Source organism: Sus scrofa, chromosome 9, assembly GCF_054392235.1.
Source record: "Sus scrofa isolate SSC_HxYL_T2T_F1_AM1 chromosome 9, Sscrofa_HxYL_maternal_Yorkshire_Landrace_v2.0, whole genome shotgun sequence".
NCBI lineage: Eukaryota > Metazoa > Chordata > Mammalia > Artiodactyla > Suidae > Sus > Sus scrofa.
Genome location: NC_139391.1, coordinates 36,357,254 through 36,376,525, shown reverse-complemented (window position 1 = coordinate 36,376,525; position 19,272 = coordinate 36,357,254). Strand labels below are relative to the sequence as shown.

Genomic DNA, 19,272 nt, shown 5'->3' with positions numbered 1-19,272 from the left:
AATTTATTAATATTATCAAATACACAATCAGTTTCAAATTCCCGTCATTGGATCATAAATGTTATTTTTATTTTTGCAGTTTGTTGGAATTAGAATACAAATGCAGTCCATAAATGACAATTAACTAAAATATCCCTTAAGTACATAGGTTCTGCTCCTTTGCTTTTGCTTTTTTTTTTTCCCTCATAATTTTTTTTGGTTGAAGAAACTAGATCAAATATCTATAGTTTTAATTCTGGTGATTGCATTCCTGTGGTTTAGCATGATTCTTCGTCCTCTGTATTCCCTATTAATTTGTAGTTAGACTGAGCAGTTTGATGAGATTGAAGTTCTATTCTTTTTGGCAAGAATACTTCATAGGTGGTGTTTTGTACTTTCTTTAGAAAACACATAATATCTGGTTACTTGCTTATGATGTCAGTAATGTTTGATGATTAATGAATAATCCATTAATTCATTAGAGTGTTCAAATGTTGATTTTGTAGTTGTTAGTTTTGATGAAGCTTAGTTTATGAATTTATTCTTTTATTGATCATATGTTTAATGTAATATCTGAGAAATCTTTACATGATAGGACTCAGGTTTCTTACTTTTGCTGAATCAGTTACCACAATCCTTTTGAATAACAGCTTCCAAAATTTACTTGCTGCTTTCTCCTCTTTGGTTCTGATCGTCCTTATGGCTTTATGCCTTAAAAAAATCTCCCTACTGTCATTTTAGTATGGTTTTGAGAGGGAGCAAATTAGATGCATATGTTCAATCTGCTGTCTTAACCCATAAGCCCAGAAAACTTTTAAATTGAAGTAAAGAGATGCTATTTTTATTGCTTTATCTTGAACATCAATTTAAGCCAGGAAATTAGAAAGTAGATAGTATAAGGTTTCAGAGCTTACACCTTGGAATCAAACCTGAGATTGAACCCTGTGTCTGTCACTTGTGGGGTTTCTGACCTTTTGATATTTATCTAACCTCTCTCAGTCTTAGTCTTTTTTTCTGTATGATAGAGACAATAATATAACTAATTTATGAGATTAAAGTACATATACATATATGATATGCTTCTTGTCTAAATTTTAGAACATAGCAAGCACTCAATAAGATGAGGTAACTTGGGTGGTTATGAAAGGACAGTCAGCAAAGAGAAACCACAGTAAATGACTTTGTGACCTTCCAACTCTCTGTTACTGAGTGCCCATTACATACCAGACACTGTGTTAAGCACTAGGAATATTATGGAGAACAGAACACATGTAAGGCTAGCCTTTGAGAAGTTTAGAGTCTGGTAAAGGAGAAAAACATTAAATAAGCACAGGCAAATACATAATTAAAAATTGTAGTAAGGGGAGCAAGTAGAATGCTATGAAAGAGAATGACAAAGGGGACTTACTTTGTAAATTAGAGCACCCAAATACATACAACAAATAGTAACAGACATAAAAGGAGAAATAGATGGGAACACAATAATAGTCGGAGATTTTAACATCCCATTCACATCAATGGACAGATCTTTTAGACAGAAAATCAACAAGGCAATAGAGATCCTAAATGACACAATAGAACAGTTAGACTTAATTGATATTACATCCAAAAAACCCCCCTAGAATATACATTCTTTTCAATTGCATATGGAATATTCTCTAACCTTAATCACATACTGGGGCACAAAACTAACCTCAAAAATTTAAGAGTATAGAAATTATTTCAGGCATCTTCTCTGATCATGATAACATGAAACCAGAAATCAATCACAGGAAAAGAAATGAGAAAAAACTCACTACATGGAGAATAAACAGCATGCTACTAAAAAATCAATGTGTCAATGAGGAAATCAAAAAGAAAATTAAAAAAAAACCTCAAGACAAATGGCCATGAAAACACAACCATTTAAAACCTATGGGATGTCGCAAAAGCAGTTGTTAGAGGGAAGTTCATAGCAATACAGGCCTTCCTCAAAAAAGAAAAGTTTTAAATCAACAACTTAACCTACCACTTAAAAGAATTAGAAAAAGAACAGACAAAACCTACAGTCAGCAGAAGGAGGAAGGAAATTATAAAGATCAGAGAGGAAATCAATAAAATAGAGATTCAAAAAATGATAGAAAAAAAATCAATAAAACAAAGAGCTGGTTTTTGAAAGGGTAAACAAAATTGACAAAACTCTGGCCAGATTCACCAAGAAGAGAGAGAGAACCCAAATAAACAAAATAAGAAATGAAAAAGGAGAAATCTCAATGGATACTGCAGATATACAAAAAGCCATAAGAGAATACCGTGAACAATTATATGCCAACAAATTTGAAAACCTAAAAGAAATGGCCAACTTTCTAGAGACATACAACCCACCAAAACTGAGTCAAGAAGAAATAGATCATTTGAACAGACCGATCACTAGAAATGAAATTGAATACATAATAAAAAAAACTCCTTACAAAAAAAGTGCAGGACCAGATGGCTTCACAGGCGAATTCTACCAAACATAAAAAGAACTTATACCCATCCTTATTAAACTTTTACAAAAGACTGAAGATGAAGGAATAATCCCAAAGACATTCTATGAAGCCACCATCACCCTAATACCAAAACCAGACAAAGATACTACTAAAAAAGAAAATTATAGGCCAATATATTGGATGAATATGGACACAAAAATTCTCAACAAAATTTTAGCCAGCTGAATCCAATAACACATAAAAAAGATCATATACCACAACTAAGTGGGATTCATCACAAGTTCACAAGGATTGTTCAACATATGCAAATCAATCAACATCATATACTACATTAACAAAAGAATAGTCAAAAACCACATGATCATCTCAATAGATGCAGAAAAAGCATATAGCAAAATCCAACATCCATTCATGATAAAAACTCTCACCAAAAGTGGGTATAGAGGGAACATATCTTCACATAATAAATACCATCTATGACAAGCCCACAGCCAACATAACACTCAATGGAGAAAAGCTGAAAGCCTTCCCTCTAAAATCTGGAACCAGACGAGGATGCCCACTCTTACCACTTTTATTCAGCATAGTACTGGAAGTCCTAGCCATAGCAATCAGACAAACAAAAGAAATTAAAAGTATCCAAGTTGGAAGAGAAGAGGTAAAATTGTCACTCTATGCTGATGACATGATACTGTATAAAGAAAACCCTAAGGACTCCACATAAAAACTAATGGATCTGATAAAAAAATTCATCAAAGTAACAAGATACAAGATTAACATTCAGAAATTGGTTACATTTCTATATACTAACAATGAAATATTAGAAAAGGAATAAAAAAATACCTTTTAATTTCTCACCCCCTAAAATTAAATACCTAGGAAAAAATCTAATGAAGGAGGTGACTTATATGCTGAGAACTATAAAATAATAATCAAGGAAATTAAAGAGGATTTAAAGAAATGGAAAGATATTTTGTGCATCTGGATTGAAAGAATATCATTAAAATGGCCATACTGCCCAAAGCAATCTACAGATTTAATGTGATCCCCATCAAATTGCCCATGACATTTTTCATAGAACCAGAACAAAAATCCAAAAATTTATATGGAACCATAAAGGACCCAGAATTGTCAAGGAAATCCTGAAGGGAAACAAACAAGAGGCATAATTTTCCCAGACCTAGACCATATTACAAAGCTACAGTAATCAAGACAGTGTGGGAATTCCTGTCGTGGCACAGTGGAAACAAATCTGACTAAGATCCATGAGGACACAGGTTCGATCCCTGGCCTTGCTCAGTGGGTTGAGGATCCAGTGTTGCTGTGAGCTGTGGTGCAGGCCAGCAGCTGTAGCTCCCATTCAAACCCTAGTCTGGGAAACTTCATATGCCGCAGGTGCAGCCCTAAAAGGAAACAATGTGGTTCTGGTACAAAAAGAGACACATGAACCAATGGAACAGAATAGAGAGCCCAGGAATAAACCCAGACACCTATGGTCAATTAATCTTCGGCAAAGGAGGCAAAAATATAAAATGGGAAAAGGACAGTCTCTTTAGGTGGTGCTGGGAAAACTGAACAGCTGCATGTAAATCAATGAAACTAGAACACACCCTCACACATGCACAAAAATAAACTCAAAATAGCATAATGATTTAAACATAAGACAAGAAACCATAAAATTCCTAGAAGAGAACAAATGTTTTCTTAGGCCAGTCTCCCAAGGCAATGGAGATGAAAACAAAAATAAACAAACGGTTCCTAATCAAACTCACAAGCTCTTGCTCAGCAAAGGATATCATAAAAAAAGAAAAAAATGAAAAAAAAATGAAAAGACAACCTATGGGATGGGAGAAAATAGTTACAAGCAATGCAACTGTCAAGGGATTAATCTCCAAAATATATAAACAACTCACACAGCTCAGCAACAACAAAAAACAAATAACCCAATTGGAAAATGGGCAGAAGAAGTAGTTCCCGTTGTGCCTCCACGGTTAACCAACCTGACTAGTATCCATGAGGACACAGAATCGATCCCTGGCCTCACTCAGTGGGTTAAGGATCCACATTGCTCTTGAGCTACAGTGTAGGTCACAGATGCGGCTTGGATCCCCCAGTTGTGGCTGTGGCACAGGCCGGCAGCTATAGCTCCGATTTGACCCCTAGCTTGGGATCCTCCATATACTGCGGGTGTGGTCCTACAAAGACAAAAGACAAATAGACATTTTTCCAAAGAAGACATACAGTTGGCCAGCAGGCACATGAAAAAACGCTCATCATCGCTAATTATCAGAGAAAAGCAAGTCAAAACTACAATGAAGCACCTCACATTGGTCAGAATGGCCATCACTAGTAAGTCTACAAATAGCAAATTCTAGAGAGGGTGTGGAGAAAAGGGAACCCCCCCCACACACTGTTGGTGGGAATGTAAATTGGTGCAGCCACTATACAGAGCAGTATGGAGGTTCCTTTAAAAACTAAAAATAAAGTTACCATATGATCCTGAAATCCCACTCCTGGGCATACATTCAGAGAAAACTCTAATTTAAAAAGATACATACAGCCCAATATTCATAGCAGCACTATTCACAGTAGCTGTGACATGTAAGCAACCTAAATGTCCATTGACAGAGGAATGAATAAAGATGTGATACACACACACACACACACACACACACACACACACACACACACACACACACAATGGAATACTACTTAGCCATAAAAAGAATGAAACAATGCCATTTGCAGCAACATGGATGCAACAAGAGATTCTCATACTATGTGAAGTTAAGTCAGGAAGCGAAAAACAAATATCATGATATCACTTATATGTGGAATCTGAAACATGACACAAATGAGCCTATCTGCAAAACAGAAACAGACTCACAGACATACAGACTTGTAGTTGCCAAGGGGGAGGGAGAGGGAGTGAGATGCACTGGTAGTTTGGGGTTGGTAGATGCAAACTATTACAATTTGAATGGATAAGCAATGAGGTCTTGCTGTATAGTACAGGGAACTATTTCCAAACTCTTGTGATAGACCATGATGGGGGATGATATGAGAAAAAGAATGTATATATGTATGTATGACTGGGTCACTTTGCTGTGCAACAGAAATTGAAACAACACTGTCAATCAACTACACTTTAAAGCTTGCCCTGCCTCAGCTTTTGTTTCATTTTTGGCTGCATGAACCCGAACAGAAAATGAATATTCCTTGCCAAGGCAAGGGGCCTTAGCTGGGCTAGGGCCCGAGTTGGGGTCCATATGACACAATTTGGTAAAAAAAAAGATAATGGGATTTGTTAATTTTGTGTGGTAGGAACATTTAAATTATTTTACGTTTCTAAATTTTAAAATTTTCTAAAAAAAAAAAAAACCCTCTACAACAAACTACATTGTTTGTTGCTCAACTTCAGCAGCAGAGAAAATCATCCCTTTAAAGCATATTATGAGCCAACCTATAAACAGCTGTCAGACCTGGTCAGTGATAGGAAGCCTAGCATGTACTATTCTTAGATCAAGAAAGCCTGAGTAGTTCAAGTTACTACAGGTCTTGTAAACATCATTGTCTTTTCTCATGTAAATTGGTGAAAATGAGAGCGTTTTGTTTTTTAAACATTTATTTGCCTGTGACTCTCCAAAACTGAATAGTTATTAATTACTTCACACTCATACATAAATCTATTTATTTATTTTTGCTTTTTAGTGCCATACCTGCGGCATATGGAAGTTCCCAGGTTTGGAGTCAAATAGCTGCCGGCCTACCCACAGCCATAGCAATGTGGGATCCGACCTACACCACAGCTCACTGGCAATGCCATATCCCCAACCCACTGAGCAAGATCAGGGATTGAACCCACATCCTCATGGATAATAGCCAGATAAATTTTTGCTGAGCCATGACGGGAACTCCCGATATATTTATTTAACAAACTTTTATGGAATGCCCACTATATTACATGTACCAGCTGCCTAGCCACTGAGGCTACATGAATGAAAGATACAATCCTTGTTCTTCTATTTTTTTTAATGGCCATGCCAGCAGCATATGAAAATTCCTGGACCAGGGATTGAATGTGAGCTGCAGCTGCAGCCTATGCCGCAACTGTGGCAATGCCGGATCCTTTAACTCACTGCACCAGGTGAGGGATGGAACCCACGCTTTCACAGCAACTTAAGCCACTGCAGTCGGATTCCTAACTTGCTGTGCCATAGCCAGAACTCCACAATCCTTATTAAGGAGAGGAGGTGGATAGGAGGGTCAGTGTGGACAATAGAGTGAAATCAATAGCGTCTAGAGCATTGTAGTTCACAGAGTTTGATCCATCCCAGCCTTGAGGACCAGGGAGTGTGACACTTGAATCATGTACTATTATTAAGCAGCAAACAAAGGTGGGAGGTGTAGAGGAGAGGGGGATAGGATGGTATAATCAGAGGGAATGGCATGTGCACACGTGGAGAGAATATCTGAGGAACTGCAGGTTTGGGTTTGCTGCAGAGGAGGTTTAGGGGGTTAGAAACTTGATCATGGTAGGGCTTTGCCTCTGCAGCTAAAGATTTTAGACCTAATCTGGGAGCTGCAGGAAACCTCTGAAATAAGAAACAATATGCTTTCTCTCTGCAGTGCCGAGAAGCCAATTTTTACTCTGACTCCAATGGAAAGACAATTGGTAGAAAGCACAGATGCTGCAGTACCGTTGTAAGGGCACTGATGTGGTAGGACCTTGCCTTGTGCTTCCACTGTTTCTAGTGCTGCACTTTCAGGTATGTGAATGCATGTTTTATTTACTGATGGAGCAGGCCTGATAGAAGCCGATTTGCTCTGGGAACAAAGGCCCCTCCTGAGAGAGAATTCATCCCAAGAGGAGGAAAGTTTGGTGTAGTATCAAATCTTAGTAATGAAGGGAAGGAGTAGGTCTGGGATAGCAAGACGCCTATTACTTCTGTGTTGTCTCTGGCTGAACTTGCCTGTGAACTTATGTCTGGGGAGATGCTGGAGTGAGAGTGAGGATGCTTCCTTTGGTACTCCTCAGTAGGATGTAACATACAGAAAGAGGCACACTATCTCACCCCATCTCCTCATTTTGCTCTGGAAGTAAGTGTAACTTTGGTACCTTTAGTATCTGTGCAGAGGGGGCTGCAGAGGAAGTAGTATCTGGCAGGCATGGTTGACACCCAAGGCAAGTAGTGGTGGTTCTTGGCAGATGGCAGTTGTTCATAGAGAAAGTAACAGTGATGTCCTGTTTTTGTGCTGTTCCTCAGTGGGAGTGGTTGATATCTAAGTGCCTGGTGAGTACTGTAACATCTAGCAAGAGGGCTAGGACAGAAGAAGAAAAAGTTAGCTTGTTAGCACAAAATGTGTGCCCCCATGTCTTCAAATATCTTCAGGCCAAAGATATAATTCAGGCCTCCTCTTCTGGCCCATACTGGCCAATGGGGGCAAGAACAAACAAAATACACGCTAAAGAGAGGAGGCCTAAACCACCTCTCCCAGATAAGCTGCCCAAATTCCCGGAATACTAGCCCCTGGCAACTCCACATTCACTTACTGTAAAAGTGTAAAAGGTTAGGTTACTGTAGAACAAGTGCTCGATTGCCCTCCGAGATAGCACATCCCTCATCCAAAAGGAAACTTAGCCTGTATCTTGCATCCAGTTAATCTTCTTCCACATTACTGCAACTAGGCACTTTTGTTTTCTCATTACCTTCACAGGCAGCAGAGAGAGATTTTCATGATTCTTCATGATTCTATTCTCTCTGCTTTAAATAGCTAAAGGCTTAAGCCAAATGAACTCGTTTACAGAGAACAAGCAATTTTGTCTTGTCTATATTATTCTTACTGAAATGGTAATTGTGTTATCCGACAGATTCTCAAGAGAGATTCAGTGAAAATACCCTTGATCAAATTCACCAAGGAACAGAATGTTTCAGGTGGGCGTGTCTGGCTAGAATCTCTCTGAGCTGTTCAGTAACAGCACATCAAAAGATTGCTGAATTTTTATTTCCCATCAGAAAAATAACAAAGCGAATCTGAAATCTGGGAGTGTTTTGAGGGCAGATGGTATTAGCTTAGTAGTAAACACATTTTTGGCTGCTGCTTTTCCCCCCCTTTGGCAGCTATGTTTAATGGGCTGAGAGAAAGCTGTTTGCTTGCAGAATCTTATTATAGAGCAGAAATATACTTGTTCCAGAGAAGAGGAATTTAATTGGTTCCAAGTCAAATGATGTTAACAGGTGTCACCCCACCAATCCAGGACTTAAAATGGGTTATTATAAACAGGACTAATACGTATTTTTCTGGCTCTGACACCCACCTATTATGCAAGACTGCATGCCCCTGTAATGTTCCTCTGGATTATTTCTAGCAACTTTAGGGGGTGGTTGACATGTGCTCACGCACACGTACTGTCGGCTACCACATAGTGCCTGCCATTTTCTTGCCCTTTAGCTCAAGCTCCTCTCTGCTGCCATCTGCCACTAAGGCCTGCACAGCTTAATATAAACTACAAGGAAGTCTCGATCAGTATTTCTGCTTCTGCCAGGCTCCGTGACACTTCAATGGAAGGACATTACATTGCTGGTTCCATGGATGCACTGAGGTCCACAAGATGGCACAGGTAGAGGGAGAATCTCTGTCCCTTTTAGTGCTCCATACCGTTGAGGTAAATTGTCAAAGAGTTGGGGAGTTTTTACCCATAGCGCTCTCTTCCTCTAGGAACCAGACCTCAAGCTTAGTGAAGTAGGATGGGTAGTGTGTGGGAGTGGTGCCATGGAATGTGCCTCTCAGATGTGACTGCACCGTACTTGAGGTGGACCCCAGCTGCTCTTCTCTGAAATCATAATCACGTTTGCATGGGGGGCCTTGCTTCCCTGGCAGCTGTCAGCCAGTAACGGAATTGCAGTCTAAGATGGTTCTACCCAACCTCCCTTCCTTTTCCCCTTGTCTCTTTCTCTTGCCATTTGATGACTGCAATGGAATAACTCTCTATTCTCCCTGTTGTTGACCACATGTGTCTTCTTGATCAAAACTCCCTTCAGAGTTTTCTCTCCCAGGTGATTTCTAGGTCCTTTTTATGAGTAGATTGGATGTTGACCTCAATTTCCCCCACTCTCATTTGCCTGTCATGCTCAGCCGTTTGGGGATCTCAGGATAAGAAGTGATGTGAGCCCCTTGCTATGTATGCTCAAGCATCTATTATGATTCTTTACTAGTTCGATGCAGTTAGAGAAACAAAAGGAATATAAGAATTTATCCTTGCCTTTGAAATTTTTTTGGATGAAATATATTGTACTAATTAAACAGAAGAATTCACCATTAATAAAAGAAAACCTACAGGAAGGGAAGCATCCAAAGGGCAATCAAAAAGTTAGGCAAGTTTACTAGCTTTAAAATACATCAACACACTGCCTTTGAAATTAAGGTTAGTTAGTAAGCCAAAAATCACACATGTGCCACAAGGACTTAAAAATATAGATAATAATCATTAATTTTTCAAGGACGTGGATAGCACTTTAAGGAATATGGTTTCCTCTTTCCCTGGGCTTGTACTCCTGTGCTTGGGATAATGGAAGAGCATAGCAGAAAGCTGTTTCTTTCTTTCTGAGCAGCTCCATGTCCCGTTGAATGTGAAGATGTGAAGGTGAGAGAGGCACCGTAATTATCAGACTCATTGCTGTGATGTGTTAAGAGCTTATCGCCTTTCATTGAGGCCTTGCTGAATTCTCCCATTGGGTCAGAGACTCGTAAAATTCATGGTCTGACATAAGGTCTTCACTTTTTGCTTCCAAAGTAAAAAGATTGATGGAAATTGGGAGTAAATTAAACAAGTTAATTTAGCTCTTAATTAAGCATAAGAACACAGCATTAATTTTCAAAGGATATAATATTTTACACTTAGGAATGTATATGATGGTATGGATTGGGTGTCAATACCAATATCAATGTGAATGTTGTTTTCTTAACATTTTTGACCTTTGGCTAAATTGTAGATTAATAAGCATAGAAATAAGATCAAGGATTGTTTAGTATGTCCTCCTATTGATGGGAAGGTCAGCACCTTGAAAGAAAGTTGATACGTAATGTTAAGTCATGCGAATTACAGAAAATATCAGCAGAATTAAGTAAGGTTAATTTAAAGAGAGAAATTTTCTTTGGCAGCAAGGTTTGAAATCTCGTTATTCCAGCTTTTTAAATGAGAACAATAGTGTTGATTTTTTTTTTTTAATGGACTCACAGATCCTCAGTGTTAAACTCTGCTTTAAGCCTTTGAATAGTTGTCATGTGACTTTGGGTGGCTTGCATATTTTTCAGGGAAGGGTTAGGTCAAACTAATGATGAGCTGAATTCTTAGTGTTATCACACTCTCTCATGGCATCACAGGATAAACCACTAATATTAAGCTGCTTCTGAAGTCTCTATCTGGGAATTTATGAATGTGCTGGGCACAATAGTCCCTGGTATAATGTTGGATAAACTTAAATGGGACAGCCAAACAGAAAAACTAAGCTAACTCAAGAATAAGCAGTAGGATTATCTTCAAGTTACATTGAAATTGACCAGTTCAACTAAATTGACAGTTAGTAAGCTGTTTTGTGATATGTTAACATTTCCCCATTGTATTTAACATTTAATTTTTTGATGGGGGCAGCCTGCAGCATGCAGAAGTTCCTGAGCCAGGGATGGAACTTGCACCACAGCAGTAACCAGAGCCACAAGAGTAACAACACTGGATCCTTAACCCACTGAGTCATCAGGGAACTCCTATTTTTTTTTTTTTTTTTCTTTTTTGGCTGCCACATGGTATATGGAGTTCCTGGGCCAGGGATCAGATCCAAGCCACAGCTGTGACATAAGCCACAGCTATGGCAATGCTGGTGGATCCTTAACCTGGTGTGCTGGGCTGAGGATCGAACCTGCATCCCAGGGCTCCCAAGATGCTGCTGATCCTATTGTGCCCCAGTGGGAACTCCCAGGGAACTCTTATTTAACATTTAAAATATTGTGGAGCTAATTCCTATTCCAATATATACAAAATAAATGCTTTCCCATAAATCCAATACCAATACATGGTACAGTATGAATAATTTCATTCTATAAGAATCAAAAAAGATAAAGGTTTTTCAAGTATCAGATTCTTTTACCAAAATGAACTTGTGAATTTGAGATTGTACCTATGGAACCTCAAACATGAATAAAAAGTGATATAAAGTTTTTTTGTTTTTTGGGTTTTTTTTTGCTTTTGGGTGGTGATATTAATGGTAATTTAAAATATCTTTATACTTTTATATTTTCAAATTTTTAGAATAAATATATAACTTTTTAATTGGACAAAAAATAATTTTGAGTGGTTATAAAAAGGGATAGGAATAGCTTAATAAGTAGGAGAATATTCCTAGCATTTGAAACAATCTGGCAAAGACTTGGAAGCAAAAGACAGAAATCTGCCTACAGTCAAGGAGTTTGCCAATGTTTCATTGCACTATAATTACTATATAATACCTGTCGCTTCAACAAGCTGTCTTTTTACAAGGCATGTGAAAACAGAACATTATATTAAGGTTCCTAATCACTATGTTTCTATCAAAATGAAGAAATGGAATGGAAAGTTTTTCCTGTAGTAATATTTCTAGAGCATGAGGAATGATGGGAAAGGTTTGGCTATGAACACCACTATATAGGGAATTTTGTTTATGTCTTCTGGGAATATATTATTTTGATAGATCTTAACTGGGAAATCAGAGGGGAAATTTGTTCTTTTATCTACAAAGAAAGGATTTGGTGAGCAAGCAATTGCTGGGGTCGTGTTTAATTGATGTGTTTTCAAGTTTCAGTTAAACTCTTCAGAGGCTTCATTTACCTTGACATCTGGAATATTGATTACAAACTCATTTTACCAGTTTAGTTTTAGTCAGTGTTTATATTTGAAAGTTATATAATTTTATTTCTTTCAGGTATATTCTATAACTCATGTTTTTCACTAGTTTTGACCAGTTCTCTTGCTACCCCTAAACCACCCAGATGTCTGAGTTTTGCTGTATGACTTTACTGCTGTATAAGTACATTGACAGAGATCTATAAACCATGGCTTCCACAGCTGTTTCAGATGAAACTGTATATTAATGTGTAAACTTACAACATACAGCTTAGCTGGAAAGTTATGTGGAACAGGTGACTGGGAAGATCACTTTCACCCCTTGGACTGAAGTTAGTTTTAAGGAGCTAAGATGCCTGTTGAATTCTGGTATGTGTATGGTTTGGGGTGTGCATGTGCAAGACAGGGAACTCTTCGTGCTTCAGAAAGCTGAAAACACGGGTGGTTAAATGAAGTCGAATTTTTACACCCTCACATGCTGAGTAGGCGGAGCAGCCAAATGCAGCAAAGCTTTGTTAATATTAGTCTATCACTCTTGGTTTATGATGTTTTAGACACGTGTTAGAGAGCTTCTTGAAGATGTAAAAGATGAATTTAAAACCTATATCAGTTGTACCCAAAGTCAACTGGGAAGAAAAGATTTTAAGTCCTTGGGCTGTGAATACAAATTGGCAGCCAAAAGAACAGTCTTAGTCAACACATTTCCGTGTCCCCCTAAACACAAATAGCCTCCAGCCTTTGGAGGTTGTTCCTTCGAGATGTTTCATCAGTGACATCACAGTGATTGCCACCTCCCTCAGACTACTTTAGGCCCTGCCCAGAGTCCAGGAGTCCAGACAGCCTGGAAGACAAGCAGGAGTTGCAGCCCAAGTTGGTGAGAGAGAGAAAGGAGAAGCCTACTGCAGCCCTGTGTGTCCTTGACGCTGTTCAGGTAATAGCAGGATTTTTATGTTTTGCTTACTGTATGTGTATGCGTACAAGTTGAAAATGAGAAAAACAGAGGAATATTTACATTTCTTAGTGAAATCAGCAATACCTATTATACACAATATTTCTTAAAGTAGAAAGTGAATATTACTGATTCTTGTTTTACTTTTTTTCACCTCATGTTATGCATTTTCTCCCTTCCTACTAAATTGCTTTTTTTTTTTTAATGTATCATAAGGGAAAGTATGTCTTGCATCTTTTCCAAGTCTCCATTCAAAGAAAGTGAATGTCAAACAATTTATTCAGAGTTTTTTGTGCCTTCACCATATGGCAATCACTTTGGATCATATGGTGTGATCTTGACTTCAGGAAAGAACTTAAATGAAGCCAAAATTGTCTTTGTGGGTTAACAGCAGAAAAAAAGGAAGATTGCTGATTTGAATTTTTTCCTTTGGTGTAAATGTGTATGAAAGTAAAATACTCCCCTTACAGTTAGTATATGTGTTGACTGAATTGGATTCATTGGAAAATTTCACCTTAACTTTGTGTTTTATTAATTAAAAAAATATATAAAACAACAAATATTTAAGTTCACCATCAAAGTGCAAGAAAGAATAAGCGGTAAACCACAAGAAATAAAGAAGTGTAATGGGTTCTGTCAATTCAGAGGCTATTGAAAAAAATGTGAAGAGTGCATAAAACACACCATTTGAACACTCATTTTAAGGCAACACCTGTATAAATATCACCCAGGTCAAGAAATAGATCATGCCCAACACCCGGAAGTCCATCCTTGATCACCTCCCCCTTTTGTCCTACCGTAGGTGGTCACCATCTTGATTGTCAAAATAATCTTATCAGTGCTTTTCTTTATAATTTTACCATCTATGCTACATTCCTAAACAAGATGATTAAGTTTCCTGTTTTTGGCTTTGTAGAAATGGAATCATATTCTGTGTTTCTTTTTATAAATCCCTCTTTTGCTCAATAGTTGTTTGTGGAGATCCACCCATCTTATTGTGTGTGTTGTAGTTCATGTATTTTCTTTTCTCTATAGCATTTTAATGTGTGACTACATCCCAATTCACATCTATTCTATTGCTGATGAACATTAGAGTTGTTTCCAGCTTGGAAATATTATGAAAATGTTGCTGTGGGAGTTCCCATCATGGCACAGCAGAAAGAATCCAACTAGGAACCATGAGGTTGCAGGTTTGATCCCTGGCCTCACTCAGTGGGTTAAGGATCTGGCAATGCCCTGAGCTGTGGTGTAGTTTGCAGACATGGCTCAGATCCTGTGTTGCTGTGGCTGTGGCGTAAGCTGACAGCTGTAGCTCCAATTGGACCCCTAGCCTGGGAACTTCCATATGCTGCAGGTGTGGCCTAAAAAGCAAAAACAAACAAACAAACAAAAACTGTTGCTATGAACATTCTTATATATGAATCCTAATATGTATGTGCTTATGCTTCTAGAGTAGAAATGAAATAGCTGGATAAAAGGGAATGAGTTTTATCAACCTTAATAAAAAAATATCAAATTGTTTGCCCAAAGGTTGAAAATTTGTTTAGCCTGAGCAGTTATTCATAGTAATTAATTCATTCCTGTAATCACTCCTTTGGAGTAACCACAATTTCAGCAACTGTTTCCAGTCTGCCAGCTCTAGTTCTGCCTCTGACTTGCTATGTGTCATTACACAAACAAATTTACCTCCTGCTGAAAGTTACTTTCTCAGCTATAATCCTGGGAGAGGAAAAAATCACAATAAAACTTGCCTGAGTTGTGAAGGTTACAGAGTAGACTGTGAAGGTCACATGAACAAAGCTATGAACAACTTTCAGCAACATTTTCGGAGTATGTTCCTTTTGGGGCACTATCTATGATTCCCTTTATGTAAGAGCTTAATCTAATAAGCAGATTTGGTGGAACAGTTATCTTGCCCTCCCTGAATTGGGTTGTGTTGATCATTACAAATAGGATCTCATATTTTTTGCATATATCTGTATTTCTTTAGAACTTGCCTAAACAATTGGCATTTAGACTAGGATTTAATTTTATTAATAAATTCCTAAGAAAGAATCTGCTTTAGATTCTCATTGCTTTGCCTCCAGCTGGAATTCTTCACTTCTTGTTCCCCTCTGCTCTTATGTACATTCTTACACATTCTCTATACTTCCTTTATACCTCACTTTCTTCTGTTTACTTTCTTCTTCAAGCAAATCTTTATAAAGATTTTCATTGGCAATTTACCATTTCCTTCATGTGGGGGGCAAAGACAAAAATAGGAATTAAGGAAAATGAAACATAAATCAATTGTGATTCACCATATTTTACACCAAGATTCAACAACCTACTGATTGATACCATCTTATTTGAACTTGTGTGTTACACCAATTATATAATATGAAGAATGATTATTCAATGGTTTATCCAATTAATAATTTGGTCCATGAATAATAAAACAAATATAGTAATTAAAATTAATAATTCAGTCAGGTTGGATGGTTAAAAATACCATCTTGCTAACAACCCTTCTTGACCCCTGAATTTCCACACTTAGAAAATTAACAAAACACTCTTTCCTCCTAAACTTTTTCACTCGATAGTAGACTTTTGTCCTAAATATCTGAAGTTTTATCATTAATCTTTAATTTCATTTGGTTTGCATATACACAGTGTCAATTATGCCACATCATTGGAGGTAATGGTTTTATTGACCACATTGCATATGTTCTCAAAATATGATTTCCTGCATGTACTATCTGTAGAAGCTATAAAGATACCAGTCTTGCTTTTTGAAGTGTTTACAATATAGGCACATCCTGGACTTGACTAAAAATAGCTGGCACAAACCCTTGTTGAAATAGAAGTACCCATGAGGTTAACACTTGCTCTTTGGACTGAAGGCCTGATATGTTAGGAACTTTTGGTTGACCCCAGTAGGCTCTGTGCCCAATGCAGGGCTTTTAAGAGGCCAGGCAGCTGTTGAAGCTACTTCATGCTTTCACAGCATTAGATGTAGACAGGTCAGCCTGAAACCTGAAAAATTATGGTATCCTACTTCTACATGTAATTCAAAACAAGAACAATACTAAGGCATATCATTTTTTTTTTTCAGTTTTGGTGACCTTGCAAAGCAAGGACACACACGTAGAAATTAGAAAAAAATGTAATATTTTGTAAATTCAAAATGTAATGTTTTATCAATGATGCACAATATAATTTTTTTCACAGGAAAATAATCAGGACTACATTGGTCTTTTTGACATCAAGCAAAAAAGCCAGGCTATCTGTAAAAGTCAGGGTCCTTCAGAGAAACAGAACCAATTTGTGTGTGTGTGTGTGTGTGTGTGTGTGTGTGTGCGCACGCGCGCGCGCGCTCGCGATGTAATTGGCTCATGATCGTGGAAGCTGGCAGATCCAAAATCTGCAGGGTTGGCAAGAGGGTGGAGACCCAGAGAAGAGTAGCAGCTTTACTCCAAAGATAGTCTGGAGGCTAGAAATATGAGATCAAGGTATTGAAAGCGTTGATTCCTTCCGGGGTCTGTCTCCTTGGCTTGCATATGACCATCTTCTCCCTGGGTCTTCACAGTCTGTGTCCTAATCTCGTCTTCTTATAAGGACACGAGTCTTGTTGTATTAGGAACCATCTTAATGCCCTCATTTAAACTTAATTACCTCTTGAAAGCCCCTGTCTCCAAATATAATTATATTCCTCAATAAAAAATTTAGAGAACATGGGAGTTCCCGTCATGGCGCAGTGGTTAACGAATCCGACTAGGAACCATGAGGTTGTGGGTTCGATCCCTGCCCTTGCTCAGTGGGTTAACGATCCGGCGTTGCCGTGAGCTGTGGTGTAGGTTGCAGACGCGGCTCGGATCCAGCGTTGCTGTGGCTCTGGCGTAGGCCGGTGGCTACAGCTCCGATTCGACCCCTAGCCTGGGAATCTCCATATGCCGCGGGAGCGGCCCAAGAAATAGCTAAAAAATTTAAAGGATATGTAGTCACATTCTAAGATGCTGGGGTTCAGATTTTAGCATATGAATTTTGAGGGGACATAGTTCACCCATGACATGTTCCTCCTCCAAATGCTTCTATTTCCTTTGATGATAGAACGCTCACTAATCCTCTGTTTTCTTTGTTACTTTTTATTAGGAGATAAAGACCAGCAGGCGGTCTGAAGTCTGCCTTCAGTTCTCACTAAGCCACTCTGAGGATGGAGCGATCCACCCGGGAGCTGTGTCTCAACTTCACCGTTGTCCTAATTACAGTTATTCTTATATGGCTTCTCGTGAGGTCCTATCAGTACTGAGATGCCACAGCTCCTGGAATTGACTGCAATGCTCCAGAGCTGTCTTCTGTATGGCCTTCAATCCCATTGCTGTCATGGGATGCCTTTTTTTGGCACCCCATAGCACTTCTGACCTGCATGCACAGTATTCGAAGTGCCTCCAGTGCCAGGATCGATTGTGTGATCTCTAACGATGCTGCTCTCAAGGGCTGCCAAGTGTTTGCCAGTGAGCCTTAGATTTATTCCCCAACTCTTACTGCAAATGTGTTAGACAAGCCACAAGGTTAAAAGTAAACTGGATTCATGATGACAGAATTTTAACAAGCCTCTGATCTGTCTCACCACACATCCCTTCAACCCACACTCAGCAACCAAACTCTAAATCAACTGGCCAGAAGAAAGAACCATTAAAGGAAATCGTCATCAGCCCCTATAGCTGTCATGTGAATAAAGTTGTCAACCACAAAAATGGCTTTTAGAATTTATTTTAGCGTCTATTTGTGATACTGCATTTGACCGTTGGCTGTGATCGAAGTGACAAATGTTATAGTATTTCTGGCATTTGAGATAAGCCAAGAATCCTCTAACTGCTGAGGATTTGAAAACAAGTCAATTAAGAATGTCGCATTTCAAATAATTCTATTGGTTCAGTGCTCCTCAAACTTTCCCTCTGCACTAGTACCAAGGGCAGAGGGAAAATAAATCCATTCCACTAGGAGGTCTGGAGCACAGCTTGAATTGTCCACTAAAAGCCCAAAATTTCTTTGAAGTCTTGTGTTTTATCAATAAAATGCACAAAAAAATGTATGTTTGTAATATCTCCGTGTTTGCTTTTTTTTTTTTTTTTTTTTTTTTTTTTTTTTTTGTCTTTTTACAGCCATAGGTGCAGCATATGGAAGTTCCCAAGCTAGGGGTCAAATTGGAGCTGCAGCTGTGACCTACACCACAGCTCACGGCAATGCCAGATCCTTAACTCCTTGAGCAAGGCCAGGGACCAAACCATCATCCTCATAGATAGTAGTTTCATTACTGCTGAGCCATGATGGATACTCCAACTAATACAATTCTATTTCCGAGGAGTTTAAAACAAAGCCTTGGAATCATCTTTTTTTTGTCAATCAGCAGAGCAGTAGATAAGAAGGAACAAGAATACTTATGACTAATTAAGCTGATAGAAAACATTGTTGATCAAAATATTTGTTCCTCAATGCCAGAGGGCCATTGCCTGCCATGGGTCCATCATGTCCCTCAGTGGTGCTAGGCTTCCTTTGTGTGTGTATGTGTGTGTTTATATTTGCATAGTTATTCAATTTGGGGGGAAATTAATCAGACATAGTAAACAAGTACAGAGATATGTGCTGATGGGGAAACTTTATAGGCTATATATTTTTATCAATTTTTTTTTTTCTTTTTGCCATTTCTTGGGCCGCTCCTGCAGTATATGGAGGTCCCAGGCTAGGGGTCGAATCGGAGCTGTAGCCGCGGGCCTATGCTACAGCCACAGCAACTCGGGATCTGAGCCTTGTCTGCGACCTACACCACAGCTCACAGCAATGCCAAATTCTTAACACACTGAGCAAGGCCAAGGATTGAACCCACAACCTCATGGTTCCTAGTCGTATTTGTTAACCACTGAGCCATGAAGGGAACTCCTGTTTTTATCAATTTTATAAAATTATCACACAACCATCATATGTGTGCTTTTAGCAGAAAACTTAAAGCAAGCAGT

At 38.5% G+C, this 19,272-nt stretch overlaps 2 protein-coding genes across 3 annotated transcripts in view; both read left to right on the top strand.

Moving 5' to 3' along the window:
• The window catches only part of SLC35F2 (solute carrier family 35 member F2), a 98,518-nt gene extending 89,446 nt beyond the window's left edge, over positions 1 to 9,072 (top strand). Inside the window, exons 9-10 of one of the 2 annotated variants that reach the window (XR_014815172.1) lie at positions 7,080 to 7,219; positions 8,904 to 9,072. The gene's annotated coding sequence lies outside the window, so the exon portion shown is untranslated. Of the gene's footprint in view, positions 1 to 7,079; positions 7,355 to 8,903 lie in introns of those variants that run through there. The other variant, XR_002335623.2, reaches the window with a different exon arrangement.
• On the top strand, positions 8,916 to 18,350 carry SLN (sarcolipin). Its single transcript, NM_001044566.2, is given in 3 exon segments — positions 8,916 to 9,072; positions 13,128 to 13,258; positions 17,408 to 18,350. A coding segment is annotated over 1 exon segment (96 nt). The 5' UTR covers positions 8,916 to 9,072; positions 13,128 to 13,258; positions 17,408 to 17,468; the 3' UTR covers positions 17,565 to 18,350.
• Positions 18,351 to 19,272: the final 922 nt, after the last annotated feature.